Source organism: Schistocerca nitens, chromosome 11, assembly GCF_023898315.1.
Source record: "Schistocerca nitens isolate TAMUIC-IGC-003100 chromosome 11, iqSchNite1.1, whole genome shotgun sequence".
Lineage (NCBI taxonomy): Eukaryota > Metazoa > Arthropoda > Insecta > Orthoptera > Acrididae > Schistocerca > Schistocerca nitens.
Genome location: NC_064624.1, coordinates 178307704 through 178330866, shown reverse-complemented (window position 1 = coordinate 178330866; position 23163 = coordinate 178307704). Strand labels below are relative to the sequence as shown.

The 23163-nt window shown below is 38.7% G+C and overlaps 1 protein-coding gene across 1 annotated transcript in view; it reads left to right on the top strand.

Moving 5' to 3' along the window:
• The window catches only part of LOC126212753 (pre-mRNA 3' end processing protein WDR33), a 183996-nt gene that overhangs the window by 4556 nt on the left and 156277 nt on the right, over positions 1-23163 (top strand). Inside the window, exons 2-4 of the mRNA XM_049940161.1 lie at positions 333-484; positions 3418-3535; positions 19266-19417. Of these exons, the coding sequence (XP_049796118.1) occupies positions 333-484; positions 3418-3535; positions 19266-19417 (422 nt within the window). The remainder of the gene's footprint in view (positions 1-332; positions 485-3417; positions 3536-19265; positions 19418-23163) is intronic.

The window sequence follows — 23163 nt, the reverse complement described above, 5'->3', positions numbered from 1 at the left end:
GATAGTTCAAGATCTTCCCACATTATCCAGTTTTAAGATTTTCATGGTCCTTCTAAATCATTGAAGGCAAATGCTGAAATTGTTCCTTTGAAATCGACATGGATTTTCCTTCACCAGTCTGAATTTGTTCTCAGTGTTTAATGACCTCATCACTGACAGTTTGTAAAATGCTAATCTTTCTTTACTCCCACCCATTGTTGTCAAAGGAATCTGTTATGCTGATAGTTGAATGATAATCTGTAGTTTTTATATGGAAGCTTCTGGTTCCTGAAATAAGTTCAGATTTCTACAGTAGACCATTTAATAATTTATTCATTTTTTTGTTTTTTCAGTCTCGGGTGTGGCAACGTGATTTCCGAGACAGACGGTCGCTGCAGCCGGATGTGCTGTACTACCCAGACCTCCAGCCGCCCCCAGCGTATGCAGATAATCCCATTAACTCAGTCACCACACGTTTTGTCAAGACTGCTACCAATAAAATGAGGTAATGTCATTGCTACCAGGCCAACGTTGTTGTTTTTCTGAAGACAGTTGCTGTGTTTCCTCACAGGTGATGGTGATGTAGGAACAGTATTTTAAATCACCCAACTTTTCACTGTCTCGAATTTTTGATTAATTCTCCCTTGAGCCTATGTCATAAATGACTGTTTCTGTGATGTTTCGTGCACAGATAAACCTTACCAGTCTGTTCTCTTCGAACCTATTACTCCTTTCCCACAGGAGAAGTAAATCGTGGCTTACAAAGGTCGCAATTTTATTACAAAGGTCGCAATTTTATGTACTTGTATGAGTTTCCATCTGCTGCCGATTGGTGAGTAAATGTTTCGTAGCCATGTTTGTGGCATTTGTCTGCTCAGTGAGCGTTTACATAATAATAAATTATGTTTAAGTGTCGTACATCCCCTCCCCCTTCCAAGATCTAGGTTGTGACAACAGACTGATCTGTGGGGTAGCCTGTGGCCTTGGAAAATGACAGTTTGATTTCGAGTTGATGAAGTTAATACATGTAGACATGAAATTAAAGTTGTGGTAACAGGCTTATCTGTTGTGATTTGCATTCCTCACTGGCAACATTTGCACGCATGCGTGCAATCTATTTTTGACAAAGGCCTTATTGCCTGGAAGCTTACTTTGTGATAGTCTTTTTGTTGTGCCTCTCTGCAACTCAACATCTCTGTTATATGGTGAGTAGCAATTTTCATAATATTTTCATTTAACTAAGGTTGGTATAACTAGAAAATAGGAACGATTTTATGAGGACGATGATAAGGTACACATGGAGTCCCAAAACCCACTAAAAGTTCCAATAAAGTGAAATTCCCTAATGTAAATAATTAACAAGAAATTGTAATGACAATGTGCAGTTTTGGACACAGAAAGATCATTGCTACATTACAATGATATTTGATTTTGAAAATAAGTACATCTTGAGGTTTGAACATTCTGAAACACACAAATTTTGAATACAAATAAGTTTTCGAGTATAAAGTGTTTGGAAGAAATAAGACACTTATTGGAAAGAGAAAAATGAGGGCTTTCAGATGAGCTGTACCAGTTTAGAAAACTATTTGCTCATTGACAATTTCACCTCACCTGATTTGCGCATGTAGTAAATCACCAGTATTTCTGCCCATAAAATATTTGCTTTAAACTAGCTATAATATTATCATTAATGATGAGAAACTACATAGTGAACACTAAAGTTTAGAGATTCCCTGCTTAAATAAGAAATTGGGTATTTCTTATAACTATGGTATGTGTAATATTAACAAAGACAAGGAGGAAAAAGTATTATTGATGTCAGGAGTGGTACAAGAACAAGTAGGGCCGTCTCACACTGTTCTCTTACAACATTGAATAAAATTACATTGTGATTGACAGATTACAGTGGTGGGGGCAGTGTTGCAAGCAAACAGTTAGTCACACTTGACTGGCACCTATGAAACAAGCAAACTGCTCTTGCAGCACTTAAGAATGAGTGAGTGGTGATTGGCTGACCCGTACTGCTCTGCCCCCCCCTGAAACATCGATCACAAAGTTGTTGTAATTGAAGTACTTCGAAAAGGTTTTAGGTAATTTCTGTTTTATTATTATATTACAGAAGTTAACGTACTTGGAAGACAAGTTGCTTGATATGATTTCAATCCCTATTTTTGAACTTGCAAGAGAAATCAGATTTTCTAACTGCCATACTTTCCTCCCTCTATCCTTGGAGATGAACATAACTGTGGTGCTATAAAATGATGCAGAAGTGGTGGTAGAACATACTTACACAGTCGTGTTTACAGTTACAAGCATACACAATTGATGATGATTAATTGTAGGTAAGTATGGATGGATTTCTCATTCCTTTGTGTCTTGCCTTGAAAATATGTTGTCCCACAACTACTCTTTTATCATATAATTCTGTTATATGTGTGCTTGCTATTTATTTTACAGTAACTTTAGAACTCTGTAAATTTGTGTTGCGCATGGAAGTCATGTAGCATACAAATTTTCAGGTGGAAGGGCAATCTCTTGTTGTTCTGTGAAGTTTTTAAGTTTTATAATTATTTATAGTTCAAGCCCCATTTTTTAAGCAATTGTTCATTGTTGCTCAGGAATTGCAGTAGTCACCAAATGATGACATTTTGGGAAAAAATCACATTAGCGGAGTGATATGGTTTTAAAATATTAAGAAAAGTACTAGGAGTATAAGACACTATAATAGTAAATCATTTGGTTTTCTTATCGGCTAGGGAAAACAATTATTATTATTATTTTTTTTTTTTTAAATGTGCAAGCAAATAAACTTTTTAGATAGTAGACATTGATTAAAGCTGTGGTTCTCAACCACACTGAAAACCCTTCCAAGGCAGCAAGTGGGGGCACTGAGTTGAAAAAGGCTGAGAACCACTGGGTTAGAGAATGAATTTTGTGGTATCAGTAAGTGAAAATTTATAATCATCATGTGGTTGTTAAATGATGTGTCATTACTAAGAAGGCACAATGATTCTTTGTGTAGGTTGGTGCAAAATTCAGGGGAAAAAGGAAAACTAAGGAGAAGAAAACAAAAATGATATAAGTAACTGAGCCATCTGCTTCTTTGTTAATTATAGTTATAATGAAAATTGTTAGAAATGAAGTTTAAATGGTATAAAAATCAGAATGATTATCTTTTTTTATATATACCTGGAGGATAGTGAGCGATTTTGTCAGTCACCCTCCTTCCTACAATAAGCATTGTTTTTCAATAAAAGCATGGTCTCTGTGCAATTTGGTCATGCTGGACTTGTATCTCTGTTTTAGTAACAGCTTAATTTGTTTGAATTTGCTGTGAAGTATGTTCTCTAGTAACATTAACGATGCAAATGTCAAGAAATTACTCAGTGGCTCTGTACTTTGGTCTGTTATAGATCAGTGTGTGCTGTTTTCCAGGTGTCCCATTTTCTGCATGGCGTGGACACCGGAGGGGCGCAGACTGGTCACAGGAGCGTCCAGTGGAGAGTTCACATTGTGGAATGGACTCACGTTCAACTTTGAGACAATATTGCAGGTGGGTTGGTTTACAATATCCTCATTGCTTCGCTGTGCGCTAGCTTCAGGACTCTGCTGGTTTGAATTGAGATTGACAATGTGCTGGGAATATTTCCCATTTCATCATTTGCATTATTCGTTATCTATTTATGCGTTTATTTCCCATAACAAGAATACACTGATCAAGCCCACTTCTACATTTAACCATACCTCTTTCATGATGTGCATAATACTTGAACAGTAAAATAATAATGACGATGGTGATGCGGTAGTGATGATGATGATGATGATGATGATGATGATGATGATGATGATGATTACAGAAGCTGTCTGAAATGTAAAAAAGTTCATGGAGGGAATTTGTAAACTCTTTAAAATAAATATAGGTGTAAGACTAGATGGCAATTTAATCTCTAGTTATCTTTAACTGTTTGTTAGAGTGGGAAAAACAGTATGAATTTGGAATGAAAAATTACAAGATTAAATATCACCAGTGAAATTGGTAAGAAACAAATACTTTATTGCCTGGAATTTGTTAGCGATTTTGCTGTGTTGTCTGAACATATAGCAGATGCAGAAATACGTGGCAGTGTTTTGGAACAGATAGCCAATAGTCCAGGATAAAATTTCTGCAGAGAAAACCAAATTTATCACAGACACAAGAAAGATTCACCAGTATTTTGGACAAACATTGGTCAAATGGAAAAGGGCAAATAATACGTACAAGAGAGAAGTCAGTAAAATGCATTAGAAGAAAATGAAATCATTCACAAGATGGGAAGGACATATGGGATAACAAAAAGTAGTTACAGTAAAAATTGGACATCAAGAAATTACAATACAATAATGAAACCAGAATGACCCAGTCCAAACAAATGCCCAACACTGAATTGTAATTTAAGCAAACTAGAAATATTGGAGAGAAGTATCACGAGGAAAATTTTAGGTCAAATAAGAAGTACAGAGCCCTGAAAATTAAGAAGCACTATTACTGATGAAATGTATCAAAAAATAACAGACTATACGGAAAAAACAAACAGTGAAAACTGCAGGTTCGAATATCAACAGTGTAAGAAAAAGATGGATTGCTACTTACTGTAAAGACGAAACATTAAGTCAGAGACAGGCACAGCTGAAAGATACTTACACATTAGCTTTCGGCCACAGCCTCCATCAAAAAAAGAAAAAGCAACCACATTCATTCACATAAGCGAGCACATGACCACTATCTCCGGAAACTTGGACCAGAGCTGCTGGACAAGTCAGTCCTGTGCGCGAGATGTGCTTGCTTGTGTAAATGAATGTGGATGTGTTTCTTTTTCTGACAAAAATTGTGGCCAAAAGCTAATGTCTAAGTGTCTTTCAGTTGCACCTCCTTGCAAATTAACATGCCATCTTTATGGTAAGTAGTGATCTATCTTTTCCCCACATTGTGAAACAATAAGTAAAAGAAGGCATATTTGGACATTTATACTGGGTGATTTTACTAAGTGGTGAAGAATGCAGGAAAGAATCCCTAAGAGGTTAAGGAGCAAAAACGGTTATATGGCCACATGGTCAGAAATGTTTTCCAAGGGAGGAATATCCTCTTCAACGTGGAGATAAGAGATATTTGACAGTCTCTACTATCAGCACACGGCAGGTGGCCACCAGCACGAGTTAAGCCAAATGACTGTGTGGGACATTCTCCACCACAACTGCCACCTGCCACTATCCATATTACTTACAACACATGCAGTCTTTATTAACTACAAACTTGTCTCCATGGCTACAGTTTTGTTGCTGGTTCACCACACAGCCGCTACTGTGCTGAGATTTCTGTTATCTATGCTATTCACAAATCAGACTATCTTTACTAGGGGCAGAACCATTAATCTTCACAACACTAATGTGTGGTTCGCAGAAAATCCCCACGGAATGGTGGCAGTAAATCATCATTGGCGGTTCAGCTTCAGTGTGTGGGCAGGGATTATTGGTGACCAGTCATCCTTCCAAAAGGCCTCACAGGCAAGGCATATCTGCACTTCTACAGATGAACCCATTTTGTCTTCCAGAGGATGTGTATTTGATGCTCCAGTCACTGCCCTCTTGAAAATGGGGCTAAAACAACACTACAGATGGAACATTCCCACTTGCCTGGTGTGTTCTCCATGCATGGTACCAATTACAGCGTAGGGGCAACAAAAATTTGATTTTCAGTATTTCGCACAATTATTGATCGAATTTAAAATTATGTCATAATCTACTGTTTAAGAGGTATAATCGTGTGTTAAAAATTTAACACAGTGAAACAAGATTACAGTATTTTTGTCTTAAGGCAGTGTAACGGATGGTGCACAAAGACATGGACTTCACTCGTCTAGTATTTGAGAATGAGAGCACTTAACGTATTGTTACAAAGTTTACACATAATTTCAAACCTTCATGAAACTTGTTCTTACTGACATGCCCAAGAAAATGGTGAAAGGAAAAAAAAAAAAGCTTGATCGCTTACATCTTTGCTTTTCAGTCAGTCAGCAAGAGGTGTGAAATTTTAATTTATTGCTTCTTTAGTACTAATTCTGTTCACAACACATTTTACAGACAGTACCCATGTATACCACTGAGTGCACCAGCAAAATTATAGCATTGTATGACACACAGTTCAAGAGAAATGACATCATAAACATTGAGATGTGTGAAAAACTAGCTTTTGGTTAAAATGGAGTGCAAATTGTCCAGTTTATATTGATCCAGTGGTTCATAAAGAGAGCACTTAGCAACTTCCAACAAACTTTAATCATAATTTCAAAACTTACCTAACTGTATCTCTCTTGCGTGCTTAAAGGCAAATATTTAGCTCATTTGTAAAGTAATCAGACTTTCAAAGCTGTTTTACACTTGGGAGTTCGATTGTTTAAAGAATGGGGGGTTTACTGGTTAATAAGACACTGGAGCCAAGAAGTTAAAAAATATTAAGGAAGAAGCAACATTAAAAGCAGCAGCAGAAAGAGAGATTTTCAGAATGAAGATGTTATATTTAGGATGATTCCAAAGCAGAAGCAGTAAGATGACAGATAGAAAGTGCCCTGCAGAAAGAATATTGGCAATTGAAAGAATATTGGAGGAACAGGAAAGAGCAGATTAAGGAATTGAAGTTTCTGTCCCTAGTTGGTCAAAGTGGGGGAGAGGGAAGAAATGATAATAGTTACACAAATGAATATAAGATACTTAAAAAATGTCAGTCTTTATAATAGTGTGTTAAGCAATTTCTTTTGTATGTTCTTGTTGCAAACATTTAAAAGAGATTTTTCATAGACCTACAAAAGACTTATGATGCTGTTTTTTGAAGGGAAGAGTTGCTGCAAGTTCTGAATAGACTGGAATTGTCAAAATGTATGCAGTTCAGAACCAGAAACAATGTTAACAGAGGCCTGAATCGTGTTACAATAGATGGCAAACAATCCAAATAGTTTAGAGCAAACTGAGGGATTTGATAAGGAAGTGTGCTCTCACCAACATTCTTCAATATAGTCACAGATAACATCATAAGGAAAGTTTGCCACAGATCAACACCAGACGATAAGGAAGTCTTAGCGTATGTGTATGACATGATGATATGTGAAGACAGTGAGCAGAAACTGGAAGAACTGTTAAATACCTGACTGAGGGTAGTTGAGAAAACAGGCATTAAAGTAAATTTATCGAAAAGTGAGGTAATGAAAACTAGCAGAGGAAATAAAAAAAAATAATGTTGTAAGTTGTAATGGAAAAATTATTAAAGAAGTAGGTGCTTTCAAATATAAAGGAAACAATTTAACCAAGAAAGGAAACAAAACAGAATAAATTTTAGAAAGGATAGAAACTGCCCAGAAATTTTGTTATTGTGTATCAGGCAAGATTAGGAATTGCAAAACACCTGCCAAAGCAAAGATCTTGATATACAAATCATATACTAATTTTGACCTGTGGATCAGAATGTTGGAACTGGACAAACAAATAACTGAATTGAATACAAGTGACAAAGGTGTTCTTTCTACAATGGTTCCTGTGTGAGATGAGAAAGGGCGGTATAAAAACTGAAATGACACTAAATGCACCTCAGATCGATCCACTAAAAGGAAGTGTGGAGAGGAATAGGGTGAAATGGTTTAGCTGCTTTAACCAAAAGGGAAAAGAAAGACTACCAAGAAGAACCCTGGAATGGATGGAACCTGGGAGAAGACCTCAAACAAGATGGAGAGGCCAGGTGAAGGATGATGTGTATCTGAGAGGGCTAGAATGGGAGGAATGCTGAATGGTAGACTGTGAGGAAAAAGAGAAGAACGGAAGAAGCTTCATGAATGACCTGCATAAGCAGAAATATCTGAGGAAGAAGAAATGTATGGCAGCAGCACAAATAAGATCAAATGTGGAGATGTTGGCTGGTCAGCAGATGATTGAGCTATAATAAAGTTGGCATATTATATTGATGAAGGAGTTGTGGTTATTGTGTATGGTGTGACACAAATACTGGTTGGCAGAGGGAAACAGTGGACACAGGCTGGGAAGGAGGATGGACCAATAACAACAGGTAGTGGTCTAAAATGCCTGGGCATTTATAAGTTTGGACAGATGCTCAGGATAAATGGCTGGGCAAATGCCCAAAATTCATAAATACCCAGGCATTTATGCATTTTAAAGATTAATTGATAAGCAGCACTTATTAAAAAAAATGGGCTGATATTTTATATTCGAAATGATGTTTTGCAAAACTGCTTCTGTAGTGGTTGGGTAACCAAATTGAAAAAGGTGATTGAGACCGAGGAGGAATAAATTTGACTGGAAACATAACTTTTTACATCTTTAATGTGGTAAATTCTTGGGGTAGTACACAATACAAAAAGAAAGGAGCAAAATAGAAAATAACACTCTGTTTTAAATGTTGTAATATCTGCCAATAAAGTATCCCCCCCCCCCCCCCCAAGTCTCCCCCTCCACACAAAACAGTTTAATACTTAGGAATACATTAATCAACAAGAAAAAACATGCCAGCTGTTTAATACATTTAGTAATAATTTTGCTGTCAATTATCAATCTTCAATAATATTCTGAGATTTGGCACAGATTGTAAAGTGTGTTACATTACAAAGCGATGACCTAATGATAATGGCTTTTTTTTTTTTTTTTTTTAAATACTAGATTATCACTATGCAGCTGTTTAACGTGGTGTGTGTGTGTGTGTGTGTGTGTGTGTGTGTGTGTGTGTGTGTGTGTGTGTGATGAGAGAGAGAGAGAGAGCGCGAGCGAGCGAGCAACAGGCACTCTCCTTTGGTACAGCAAGAAAGAAACATTCCACACGGGAAAAATATATTTAAAAAAAAGATGCTGTGACTTACCAAACGAGAAAGCGCTGGTAGGTACACACAATAAAAAACACACAAGTTTCAAGGGAATGGCGAAAGACTAAAGGATGTGAGTTCCCTCTCCTTCCCTCTTTCCTGATGAAGCAACCGTGGGTTGCGAAAGCTTGAAATTTGTGTGTGTGTTTGTGTGTTTTTTATTGTGTCTATCTACCAGCACTTTCTCGTTTGGTAAGTCACAGCATCTTTTTTTAATATATATAACAGAGGGAAACATTCCACATGGGAAAAATATATCTAAAAACAAGGATGATGTGACTTACCAAACGAAAGCGCTGGCATGTCGATAGACACACAAACACACATACAAAATTCAAGCTTTCGCAACCAACGGTTGCTTCGTCAGGAAAGAGGGAAGGAGAGGGAAAGACGAAAGGATGTGGGTTTTAAGGGAGAGGGTAAGGAGTCATTCCAATCCCGGGAGTGGAAAGACTTACCTTAGGGGGAAGAAAGGACAGGTATACACTTTAGAGCGCGCGCGCGAGAGAGAGAGAACACACACACACACACACACACACACACACACACACACACACACATCCATCCGCACATACACGGACACAAGCAGACATTTTGCTTGTGTCTGTGTATTTGCGGATGGATATGTGTGTGTGTGTGTGTGTGTGTGTGTGTGTGTGTGTGTGTGTGTGTGTGCGTGTGTGTGCGTGTGTGTGTGTGCGTGCGTGCGCGCGCACGCGCGCGTGCGCGCGAGTGTATACCTGTCCTTTTTCCCCCCTAAGGTAAGTCTTTCCGCTCCCGGGATTGGAATGACTCCTTACCCTCTCCCTTAAAACCCACATCCTTTCATCTTTCCCTCTCCTTCCCTCTTTCCTGACGAAGCAACCGTTGGTTGCGAAAGCTTGAATTTTGTGTGTATGTTTGTGATATATATATCTAAAACAAAGATGATGTGGCGTACCAAACGAAAGCGCTGGCAGTGCAGAGCAGTTTTGCATAATAAGAAGCATACTGGACAGTTTGTTCTCAACTTTTATGGCTGAAATGTTGAAGGAGGCAGAGAAAGATTTAGTGTTGTGCAAAGGTAAAGCCGAGATGCTTGATGTATCAAACTTTGTATTGCAGTTATGGAATGATAATAGACATTTCATATGCAAAGAAAGTTGTTAAGAATAACAGTGAAGAGTCAGATGAAGACCATGGAGAATATGCAAATCACATTGCCTATCCAGTTGTGTCCACCTTGGAAGGATCGACAGGCTAAATGATCGATTGTCATATTTATTTGATATGTGTTTTATGGGTATTAGGCTGTAGTCCAAGGCATATTTCTCTGCCTCATGTTTCATTTTCCAATTTTGGAGACATTATAAGAGGCTATAACAACTCAGAAAACAGGTACAACATCAAAAAAAAACCTCAACAAGCCAAACTATTTATACATATCCACACCACACTTCGTCAGACTGCCGCCTCAAACTCGAAGTTGCGCCGAGGAGTGTTGTGGATCTTGTACTGCGGAAGAGTTTTACACTCTTTGCTTTATTTATCACTAAGGCCCACAAATTGTTTAATTTAAATCCTTCTTTTCTGTTAATGTTGTTTTTGTACTTCTGAATTTCTTCCTCACTACAAGCTCCCCAACAAATGGCAGCATGAGTTTGCGATATTAGGCAGTGGTTCGATGACATCACGAACTGACTGTTGCATGGATTTATATAAATATTGAGACTGTAACTGCTATCTGAGTTGTTAAATCCTCTGATGATGCCACCAGCAGAGAAATATGCCTTGGATCGTGACCTAATGCCATAAAACAAAAATCGGCAAATACGCAAATACCAGCTGTGCAAATGTGCATTGTATGATTAATTGATTGTCACAATCTATAAATCATATCTTTTCACAACCAAATGACAAACAACACTTTTTACTGGTGTAGTTAGACAAATTTGTACGATTTAGTAGATATAAACAGCACTTGAGTAATGCAAGAGGAAGAGTGGTGGCTTTTCTTCATAGTAGCTGTTTTTTGACCGTATAGATGCAGAATGTGAGTGCCTTGTAAGAACCAGTAGATGTACTGTCCCTGGTGTTTAGGCAGGCATTTTTGCAATATGTAGGTAGTCAGCCCAAACAAATTCTTCTCATTATTGTTGCATGTCGTGGTCTAGTGGCGAGCGTTGCTGCCTCTGGATCACAGGGACCCGGGTTCAATTCCTGGTTGGGTTGGGGATTTTCTTTGCCCAGGGACTGGATGTTTGTGTTGTCCTCATCATTTCGTCATCATCATTATTTTTGACAGTGGGTAGACTGGACTGTGTCAAGAAATTGGACTATGTAAAAGTTGGGACTTTGTACAGGTGCTGATGACTGCGCAATTGAGCACCCCACAAACCAATCATCATCATCATCATCACTGTTGCATAAGACATGCAGCTGGTCGGCAATGGTGATTTGAAACTTGTGGCAGACTGAAACTGCATGCAGGACCGGGACTCGAACCTGAGACCTTCACCGTTCACTGGCAAGAGCTTTACCGACTGAGCTATCCGACCATGACTTATGACCTGCCCCTCAGTTGGTAGCTTTTGCCCACAAAAGGTGATAGTCCCAGGTTCGAGTCCCATTCTGGCACAGTTTTAATCTGCCACAAGTTTCAAATCAGTGCACACTCCACTACAGAGTGAAAATTCATTCTGGAATGTTGATTTGTTTCTCATTGCAAACAGAATGTTTTTTAATGTTGTTTTTATGCGCCAATTCATAGAATGGCCACAATTTAGTTTAGAGCAGCGTTCTGTTTAACAGTATGTGCTTACAGGGGCAGCAAAATGCAGATAAGTAGAGCAAGGGAATCATAGTGAATAAGTTGTAACTGATATTTAGATATCTGTTTTTATCAACTGATCTAGTGACTAAGAATAACCTATCTAGACACAGTACTCAGACGGGGTGCTGACTTGTGTGGAAAACCTAAAAAATTGGATATTCACAGGGAGGTCAAATCTACTAGAATAGTCAGGGAAGTCTCAGAGAATTCTGAAAAACTCTATAGTTAGTAGAACTATTTGTTGACAAAAATAAATATCTTTGTCGTTTTTTTACAAATCTTTCTTAGACTGTGCTTTGGAAACAATCATTTGTGGCCTCTTAAAAGACTACCGTATCTACTCGAATCTAAGCCGCACCAGAAAAATGAGACTCGAATCAAGGAAAAAAAAATTTCCCGAATCTAAGCCGCACCTGAAACTTGAGACTCGAAATTCAAGGGGAGAGAAAAGTTTTAGGCCGCATCTCCAAATCGAAACACAGTTGGTCCATTGTAATATGCAACACAATTTAGGTCGAATGAATGACGATACAGCTACAGTAGTTTGGTTCGAGTTGTAAGCTTAGCAGTTAAGCTTTACCAGGTAGCCATTGCTATGCGTTAGGCGCTCCGTCCGTATTTACAAGGGTACCCTTCCTTTTTCACGTGCTTCGTCTGGTTTGAATTGATTGCTTATTTTTCTTTGATCTGATAAGCGCCGTTTTCTTTATTGTAGGTGTTTACGTCACTCTAAGCTGAAAATTCATTACTGTACTGTGTCATGCATTGTTTGTCGCATTCTGATAGTGCGTGTTTACGGCCTGTCGCCGCTTGCGGTATGGCTTGCTTTTATGCGCGCTACCGCCACGTACAAAAAAAAAATAAAAGAGAGAGAGAGAGAGGGGAATCGTCTCATTAGTGAAACAATGGCAAGAGACTGCTATTTGTTGTTACTTACACTGCTGCTTTCTTTGATAATCAACAAGAACCAAATAATAGACTGCGTATGAAATAAGATGTTCTGAACGAGAGTTTAGCGAAAATTTTTCTCCGTTTGAAAATCTTTGCAGGCGCCTCTTTAGTACATTACATTCTGCACAGAAATTGGTCATCTTAGATTTAAAAATCTAGTCAATTGCTGTGCTTTATTTCTGACTGTATCACTATTAGGCATAAGAATAATACAGATATAAACATGACATGATATGTATATTCTTTCGTATTTGCTGTTGTCTCACTCTAGTTTCGTAGTTTATCAGGCAGACAGGATTTAAATGAGATAGCAGCAAATACAAAAGAATGTTTATATTCGTATTATTCTTATGGTAAAGAGAATACTGCATGTGATTCACAATTCATAAAAGTTCCTATTAGCAACCATCTCTTCTCACAGGTGGGGAAAAATTCAGAACATAGAATTGGCCATATTGAGAAACATCCCAAACAGTCTTGCCAGTCGGATTTTCGTAGTACATTGAAATGCTGCTACATTGGAAGATGAACAATACGGAATTTGTACTTACTTCGTTGGATAATGTATGAAAATGCAATGGTCGAAACTCGGGGCGGAGAAAAAAACTCGTCTTCACCTTTTTTTTAAATTTATTTACTGACGCAGAGGATTTGATGCCAGTATTTGTCTTTGTGCCTACAAAGCATGCTTGTGTAGCGCTACATATATTCGACGGCAGAAGTTAGTTGTGGCGGCACCCACCAACATGTTTCAGAACTTCCACTTGCTTTGCACTCGATTCTAAGCCGCAGGCGGTTTTTTGGATTACAAAAACCAGAAAAAAGTGCGGCTTAGATTCGATTAAATACGGTAGTGATAGAAGGCAATGAATTTTTGTGACATTTGTTGCTTGGTGGCAACTAACTGCAATGAAATCACTGACCCAGGAGCCTTCATTACTGTCTATGGACTCTCGTTCCAGATTAGGTTTCCATTGCACGAATGTGTGTGACAGAATGCTGTGTGCGTGTCAGAATTTATCATGTACCTGTGAATTTTTGAAATGGTTTCATTGTCCACCTTCTTCTGTAATTATTTATTTATTTTTGTTGATAGTGACCCACTCTGCCTTCACACAAGTAGCACCAAATGTCTATGGCCAAAGGACTTAAGTGGTGTATGGGAATTATGTGCAGATTGTCCTCCTGTTCCAGTTTCAAAACGATGTAGAAAGAAGAGCACTGCTCAGAATGACATCAAATTTGAACAGCATATAATCACCGCATGGGGGAAGGGGGGGGGGGGGTGCAGGGAAGAGTTTTCCAATTGATGCCACTGTAAGCGTCTTAACGTAAATGGGGTCAGCTGCAAATGAAATATGAATCACACTACATCAGCTATGGTTTGAGTTGCACATTACACGATCCATACTGTTTAGCGTGCATGACTGCACAAGTTCAGTAGTCAACAGTTGTGGCACTGTGTGTCATATAAGCTCGTCCACCATTGCAAGGCCATACCACATAATATGGCAAAAATCTTTTTTTAATTGCCCTGAGGCCTAAAATTGTGGGGCCAGAAAACCACATAAAAAGCAAAATAACATCACTTTTTAATTGTCCTGGAGCCAAAAATCGCACAAAAAGTAAAAATACATCAGTTTCTAATTGTTGTAAGACTGACATAAGACATGTTCAATATGCTGTCCTCCTTTTTCTACCATAAGCTGAAAACGAGAAACAGCATGTTCCACAACAGATCAGGGGTCACATTCAGCATGTGTATGTGTGATGCATTGCTTGCCTTCTGTTTAGCTACCGTATTTACTCGAATCTAAGCCGCACTTTTTTTCCGGTTTTTGTAATCCAAAAAACCGCCTGCGGCTTAGAATCGAGTGCAAAGTAAGCGGAAGTTCTGAAAAATGTTGGTAGGTGCCGCCACAACTAAGTTCTGCCGTCGAATATATGTAGCGCTACACAGACATGCTTTGTAGGCACAAAGATAAATACTGGCGCCGAAACCTCTGCGTCAGTAAGTAAATAAAAAATAAATAAAAAAAAGTAGAAGACGAGCTTTTGTCTCCACATTATCCAACGAAGTAAATAGAAATTTCGTATTGTTCATCTTCGAATGTAGCGGCCTTTCAAAATACTCGTAGCAACGAAAATAAATTTCTTAACACAAAAATACCAACAATGCACAAGACTTTAGGATTGTAGCACGAGTTGATACGCTGGGGCTCATTAAGATTTCACGTAGTGCACCTATTGTTTCGTGGAATTTTGTGAAGTGCTTGTTGGTATTAGTGAACCATAATGAAGCGCTTTCATTATTGTGCCAAATTCAAGAGGGAAGTTATTTCTTTTGTGGAACAAAGTTCTAATCGTGCTGCAGGTCTGCGATACGGGATTGATGAGAGCAACGTCAGGCGATGGCGACTACAGAGAGACAAATTATTTGAATGTTCAAGTAGCAGGAAAGCATTTAGTGGGCCAAAGTGTGGCCGATATCGTGCACTAGAAGTGATTTTAAATGAATTTGTTAAGGAACAGCGTCAGAAATTCCTGCCTGTGAATGCCGAAATTTTAAAAATTAAGGCACATGAAATTGCTAGAGAGCCAAAAATCGAAAATTTTAAGGCTAGTCGCAACTGGATTAATCTGTTTATGAAGCGCTGGGGTTTTTCACTTCGGAGGCGAACTTCAGTTGCTCAGAAGCTGCCGAAAAATTATGAACAAAAACTTGTGGAATTTCAGTGCTTCATAATTAGGCGGCGCACAGAAAAGCAATACCTTCTTGGTCAGATAGGAAATGCTGACCAAACTCCCGTATATTTTGACATGCCGTCAAATTATACGGTTGACGCCAAAGGAAAGAAAGACAAGTGTTCTTACATCAGGGGGTGAAAAACAGCGGATGTCTGTCATGCTTGCTTGCACAGCAGATGGACATAAATTGCCCCCTTTCATAGTTTTCAAGCGAAAGACTTTACCGAAATCGGAAGTGTTTCCAAAAACTGTAATTGTACGAGCAAACGAAATTGGGTGGTTTTCGGAGGACATGGTGTTGGAATGGGTTAGGTGTGTGTGGAATCGTCGTCCTGGTGCAATGCTTGGGTTACGCAGTCTGTAGGTATTAGATGCGTACGCTGGCCATACAACACCTGCAGTTAAACGAAAATTAGAGGAAAGCAAAACGGACTTGGCAGTAATTCCTGGCGGGATGACGTCAATTCTGCAACCACTTGACGTCTGTTTGAATAAACCATTTAAGGACAAGTTTAAACGCTTGTACACAGACTGGCTTTCGAAAAGCGACAGACAACTGACACCAACAGGACGTGTAAAACGCGCAAGTTTGTCGCAAGTGTGCCAGTGGATTTATGATGCATGGAAGTGTGTTCCAAATCAGACTGTGCAACAAGCATTTAAAAAGTGTTCGATATCCAATGCAGTAGATGGTACGGAGGACGATGCTCTGTATGAAGAAATGAGCAACAAAGAATCGAGTGATAGTGATTCAGAATCATGACATAGTTTAAACATATCGTATAAGATGTATTACAAACCTAATAAAATTTTGTTTTAAATTTCAGCGTTTAATTTCTAAGTTATTTTCATTCTTATTTTATAAGTGTTGCTACTCTGCATTGCAATGGATAGAAAAGCGTGGAGAGCGGCATCAAACCAGCCTGCGGACTGAAGACAACAACACACTCTGCAGTTAAAGTCATCACTAAAAATCTACTACGAAAATCCGGCTGGCAAGACTGTTTGGGATGTATGTCAATATGGCCAACTCTACATTCTGAATTTTTTCCTACCTGTGACAAGAGATGGTTGCTAATGGGAACTTTTATGAATCGTGAATCACATGCAGTATTCTCTTCACCATAAGAATAATACGAATGTAAACATTATGCCATGTGTTCTTTCGTGTTTGCTGCTATTTCATTTAAATCCTGTCTGCCTGATACACAGCGAAACTAGAGTGAGACAACAGCAAACATGAAAGAATATACATATCATATCATGTCATATTTATATTCATATTATTCTCATGCGGAATAGTGATACAGTCAGAAATGAAGCACGGCAACTGACTAGATTTTTGAATCTAAGATGACTAATTTCTGTGCAGAATGTAATGTACTAAGGAGGCGTCTGCAAAGGTTTTCAAACGGAGAATAATTTTGGCTAAATTCTCGTTCACAACATTTTCTATCATACGCAGTCTATTATTTGGTTCTTTTTGTTCTTTATCAAAGAAAGCAGTAGTGTAAGTAACAACAAGTAACAGTCTCTTGCCATTGTTTCGCTAATGAGAGAATTCCTCTCCTTTTTTTATTGTAAGCGGCAGTAGCGCGCACAAGAGCAAGCCATGCCGCGAGCGGTGACTGGTCGTAAACACTCATCGTCAGAATGCAACAAACTGCCTGACAGTACAATAAGGCATTTTTAGCTTAGAGTGACGTAAACACCTATAACAAAGAAAATGGCACTTATCAGATCAAAGCAAAATAAGCAATCACTTTAAACCACACGAAGCACGTGAAAAGGGAAGGGTACCAGTATAAATACGGACGGAGCGCCTGACGCATAGCAATGGCTACCTGGTAAAGCTTAACTGCTAAGCTTACGACTCGAACCAAACTACTGTAGCTGTATCGTCATTCATTCGACCTAAATTGTGTCTCATATTACAATGGACCAACATTGTTTCGATTTGGAGGTGCGGCCTAAAACTTTTCTCCCCCTTGAATTTCGAGTCTCAAATTTCAGGTGCGGCTTAGATTCAGGAAAATTTTTTTTCCTTGATTTCGAGTCTCATTTTTCAGGTGCGGCTTAGATTCGAGTAAATATGGTATGTATGTAATTGGAGCACTGAACATATCTTTCAAATAAACCCACAGCCGGAAGTCACACAGGTTAGGATTAGGTTATCTGGACAGTCAGGCTGTGTAGGGAAGTAATGGCCGATAATTCTGGCATTTCTAAAATGCCTCTGCAGCAGCCGCTATGCTGGCGGTGCAATGTGTGGAGGAGTGCCATCTTCCATAAAAATGACCCTATTCACACATCCATGTTGCAGAACAGTTGGAATGACATTGGTGTACAAAATACTCTCATAGCATTTACCAGTGACAGTATAAGTAACAGGACCCGCAAGACTCATCTCCACCCTTGCAGAATGAAAAGTGGTATTAGTTGATGTGTGTGCGGATTTTCCATTGCCGATATTCTGCAATTCTGCATAATAACGTGTCCCTGGAGATAGAAATGGGCTTCATCTGTCCACAGAATGTTCCATCCCTTCATTGTCCGCTTCCATGCAAGCAGGAAATTCCAAGGAGCACGTTTGTCTTGTTAGCAGGTCAGCAGGTAGCAAGTCCTGAACGTGCGTGATTTTATATGAAAAGCAATGTGGGACGTGTGCACTGCATGTTTGCACACAACTGCTCAAGCACTCCTGCAATGCTGTAGTCACATCTCCGACAGGCATCGGATCAACTGCTTCCCTCCCTTTGCCACATTCACTTAAAAAAAGAACCTATCTTTTCAAATTTTATAATTTTTTTCTCCAGATCCTTAGCAGACAATGGACCAATGCCTTTCTTCATACCTTTGAGTGTCCGGAACTCCTGCAGGGCTGCTGGTGCACAGTCACTGTTCTTGTAAAAGAGTTTTACCAGCGGTGTACGGTCCTTTATGGAGACAGTAATGGTGGACATCTCGGACACAAATTGAGGAACAACCGTGCACCACGCATTGTTGGTGTGCATATTCCATATTCTGTGCTTACAGTACCATCCATTGATCCAATTTGTTTGCTTATTTATCATTATTATTATTATTATTATTATTATTATTATTATTATTCTCATTCTCCCTCCCCTCCCCATGATGATGGCACCTGCACCAATAATAAGCTGTTCAAATTTGATGTCATTCTGAACTGTGGTTCTCTTTTTACAGCCTTTTGAAACTGGAACTTCAATGAAGGATATCCTGTACACTAACCTTCCTTTTGAATCAGTCTATCTTTTAGTGACAACTGTATCAAAATCCCTACAGTAGTTCTGGAAATTAACCTTCATATACAGACAGAAAAACACAGCATGGGACCTAATTTATAATATGTATAGATTATTAACAAATAGCTATTAAAGCTGAAAGTGAACGATGTTGTCATTAAAAAAATAGTATTGTGGTATGTACTCGAAAGAAAGTAATAGCAGTAAATTCATCATGGTATTTTTTTTAATTTTATGAAAACTGCAAGTGCTTATTTATATTTAAATACACATTGCCACTTCGGAAGTACGGTTATTCTTTGTGTTTTTCTGTCCCACTTAATACATAGCCCAAAATCAAATATCACACTAGTTTGATTTGGATCTGCTCAGTCAAATAACATTTTGTTTGCGATGAGAAACAAAACCAAGTTTGGCATTGAGAATGAGTGTTGTATGAAATACATAATTAGTAGTATTTGTTGGAGCTGACTCCATCTACCCATTCCAAAAACGAAATTTCAAAAATGTTTTTAAGTTGTGTGTATGTGAGTGCACACACTAGCAACAGATTATTTAGCACTAATCTCTCTTTCTTGTCACATGTCGAAGAATGTACCGTACTCTTTGCAGGCTCACGACAGCCCAGTGCGGACGATGGTGTGGTCGCACAATGACGTGTGGATGGTGACTGGGGACCACGCAGGCTACGTCAAGTACTGGCAGAGCAACATGAACAATGTGAAAATGTTCCAGGCGCACAAGGAAGCGATTCGTGGCCTCAGGTACTCTCTCTCAGCCTGCTCCTCATGCGATTGCTGTGCCCGAACCGTCACCGAAACGGTGGGAGAACAGTTTCTTGTGTCTCGGGGTGTCGTGGTTGAGGCTACATCTGTCTGTCTGCTTGTTCCTGGTACTCGACACTTTTTCCTTATGCTCTACGTGTTTAGAAAGTTGATTTGAAACACGTTATGTTGCAGGAATGTACTCTTTCACCTCTCATGTTTATCCACAGCTATTCATCGTAGTAACTCTTCGTCAGTTTATCTTAGGGTCTGTGATATTACTCGCATTTCTTTTTAAGTCTAGAAAAATGGAAAAACTGATAGAAATGGATCTTGGGTATGATCAGTTTGGGTCCCAGAAAAATGTAAGAACATGCAAGGCAATGCTTAGACTTATCTCAAGAAGACAGGCTGACCAAAGGCAACACAAAGCTTATATTATTTGTAGGTTTAGAAAAGGCTTTTGACAATGTTGATTGGAATAAACATTTAGAAATTAGGAAATTGCTGGTGAGAGTTATTTATGGCTTATACAGAAACTTGGACCTAGTTATGAGAATCGGAAAACATGAAATGGAAGCAGTACGAAGGGATCACCATAAAATTTTTAATATCACCTTAAAAAATAAAGTTATGTAATTAATTTGTTGTTTGTTTACAGCTACATGTCTACAGTCCTGGTACACATTGAAAGCCTCGTGCCACAATACAGAAGCACACTGTTAGAATAGCTGAAACAAAATGACGCCACCCATCTCAACTTTATTCAAATGTGTTGCATCATTCAGTTTTGGCTCTTCCAGCAGTGTGCTATGGTTCTGCGGCATGAGGATTTCAACGTGTACCAGGACTGCAGGCATGTACATACAAACGAACAAAAAACTGATTATGCAACATTATTTTTTCAAAGTAATAATTAAATTTTATTCATATTTCCCTGATACTGAGGAGTAGGACATGATTGTAACCGGTTCCCTTTGTCATTCAATCTGTGCACAGGTGAGTCAGTAAACAGAAACCAAAGAGAAATTTGAAGAGGAATTAAAGTTCAAAGGTTATCCTGTGCCATAATTCTGTCAGTGCTGGAAAAGGACAGTTGAAGATCTGTTGAACAAAATGGATAGTGTCTTGAGAGAAGATTATAAGATGAACATATGCAGCATTAAAGCCAGGATGATGGAATGTAGTAGGATTAAATTACGTGATGCTGAACTAATTAGATTAGTAAATGACACCACAAGTGATAGACGAGTTTTTCTGTTTGGGCAGCAAAATAACCAGTGATGATCGAAGCAAAAAAGGAATAGAATGCAAACTAGCAATTCCAAGGAAAGCTTTCCTCATAAATAGAAATATGTTGTCCTGAGATGTCAAGGAATTGTCGATTTGGTAATGGAGGGAAGTGTGAAACAATAACGATTGTGATACCTGATCAAAGCTGTATAATAATTCTGTAGGCAGGTTCCAGTGGATGTAGGGTGCAGTAATTTTTTCAGAGATTAAGTGACTTTAACAGATAGACTAGCACGTAGTCTTCAGATAGAAGACAGCAGTAATGACAGTGCAAAGACTACCAAAACATAAGATACATCACATTATCAATGGAAGACTTATTTTTGGAACAAATATGATCATATCATGGTCCAGCCATAATGATTTCCATTGTTGCTAATGGCTTTTATTAGGATGAACTGTTTGGGGGAAAAGAAAAAAGACAAGTTTCCTTCCTCATATTTGTCCTGCCTGAGATTGTGCTGAGTTCTAATAATCCCTTCATTGGCAGGGTATTTAACTCTAAACTTCCTTTCATTTGATTTTCAACAGCTTCTAACTTCCTTCTTTATCGTTTTCCCCCTTTTGATAATGCCTTACAGTTAGATGTGTGCACTTGTTGGGTTAGTAGAGATAAGACATTTTCCTGATATTTCACTGTGAGGTATCACAACATTTCAAAAGAATTTCCATATAAAGTATGTATTATTCTGGCTCACAATTTATTTATGCTGGAACTTCTCTGCACTTTAGAGCTGTGGAACTGTATTTACTATCACATAAGGAAATTTACGTTCTAGGAATTTTTTCAGTGATCATTTGCTCAACAAGTCTTAATTTTTGGCCCGCTAGTACTGTACTGTTTGTTGGTGAGGTGTATTCCCATTTTTGTGTAAATATTGTTGAGTAAAGGACAGAATTATTTGTATCTTATACGTAGTAGGGATAACACTGTCAGCTGCATTTACTTATTTTATTCATACGTAACAAGTTTTCGGTGTCATGGTACACCATCTTCAGGCCTCTCTGTGACAGAAGGTGATTACTTTGATACCGGGAGTCGCATAACTTTCTGTAGAAGGTCCAAAACATCGGTGTCCACTAAACTACAGCTTCTTATCGCCTATGGTGTGTACTGCGGCAATACATCAGCTTAGTTTCTGTTTAGAAGACACCAATGTTTTGAGCCTCCTTCATACTGTATATGGGATTCTCATATCAATGTAATCACTTGGAGTTATAGACAGGGTAAAGATGCTGTATGTACAAGGGTTGGAACTTTAATAGTGGCAACTATTTATTTACAGCTTGTACAAAATAGATAAGTTTTTCAAAGTTTCACTGACCTTCAAAGTAGTCATCAGCATTGTGTATAACCTGCTGCCAGTGATGTGGAAGTTGTAGGATACTCTTAGCAGTGCCAGTTGTGTTGACAGTTTGAGCTGCACAGTCTATTGCCCGACGAATTTGTAGCAGTTCTGAAGCGAATGCCGCGAATTGTTTCCTTCAGTTTAGAAATCTAGTTGAACTCACAAGGGCTTAAGTCAGGGGAGCGCAGTAGGAAGTATAGCACTTAGCAGCCCCAACAGTCAAACAAATCAGTAACAGCTTGCACTGTACGTGTGTGAGCATTGTGTCATCACTTCTGTCTCTATGCTGTTCATTTTTGGAACACAACCTACAACCAGCTCGGAGACAGAAGTGATGACACTTTCTGCAGGACCTGACCATCATTTTGCAGGACAATGCTCAAGCACATAAAATGCAAGCTGTTACTGATTTGTTTCACTGATGCAGCTGCTATGTGCTATACCACCTACTGCACTCTCCTGACTTAAGCCTTCGTGAGTTCAACTCGATTTCAAACTGAAGGAAACACTTCACGGCATTCGCTTCAGAACTGCTACAAATTTGTCAGGCAATAGACCACGCCACTCGAACTGTCAACACAACTGGCACTGCTAAGAGTATCCTGTGACTTCCACATCGCTGGCAACGGGCTATACACAATGCTGGTGACTACTTTGAAGATCAGTAAAACTTTGAAACACATATCTATTTTGTACAAGCCGTAAAAATAACAGGTGCTGTCCTAATATCCACCAGGAGATGGATGTACAGAGCATGAGTTGTGTCTTTATATTGTTTTCTACTACTTAAAACTGACAGTTTATACCACAATAAACTTATTCAGGATATCGTTTCTAGAATTCCTCCTTTTGGTCAGGTCTTGAGCATGTTGGTTGTTTTCAGTGTTAGTTCTTTAAACCAAAGAATTCTGTGTTGGCGACATTTTGATTAAATTAAAGAAGTTTTTACGGTACAATCATTATCGGACCATAAAAAGGACTGTGTTGTGTAGGGTAGTTAGTTGTGAACTGAATTGCATTAAGTAAGTTCAGTATAGTGCTTCGCATCCTGTGTGTTACTGCTCTTTTTAAGATCCGATCATAACTGTAGAAGCAAAACAGGTA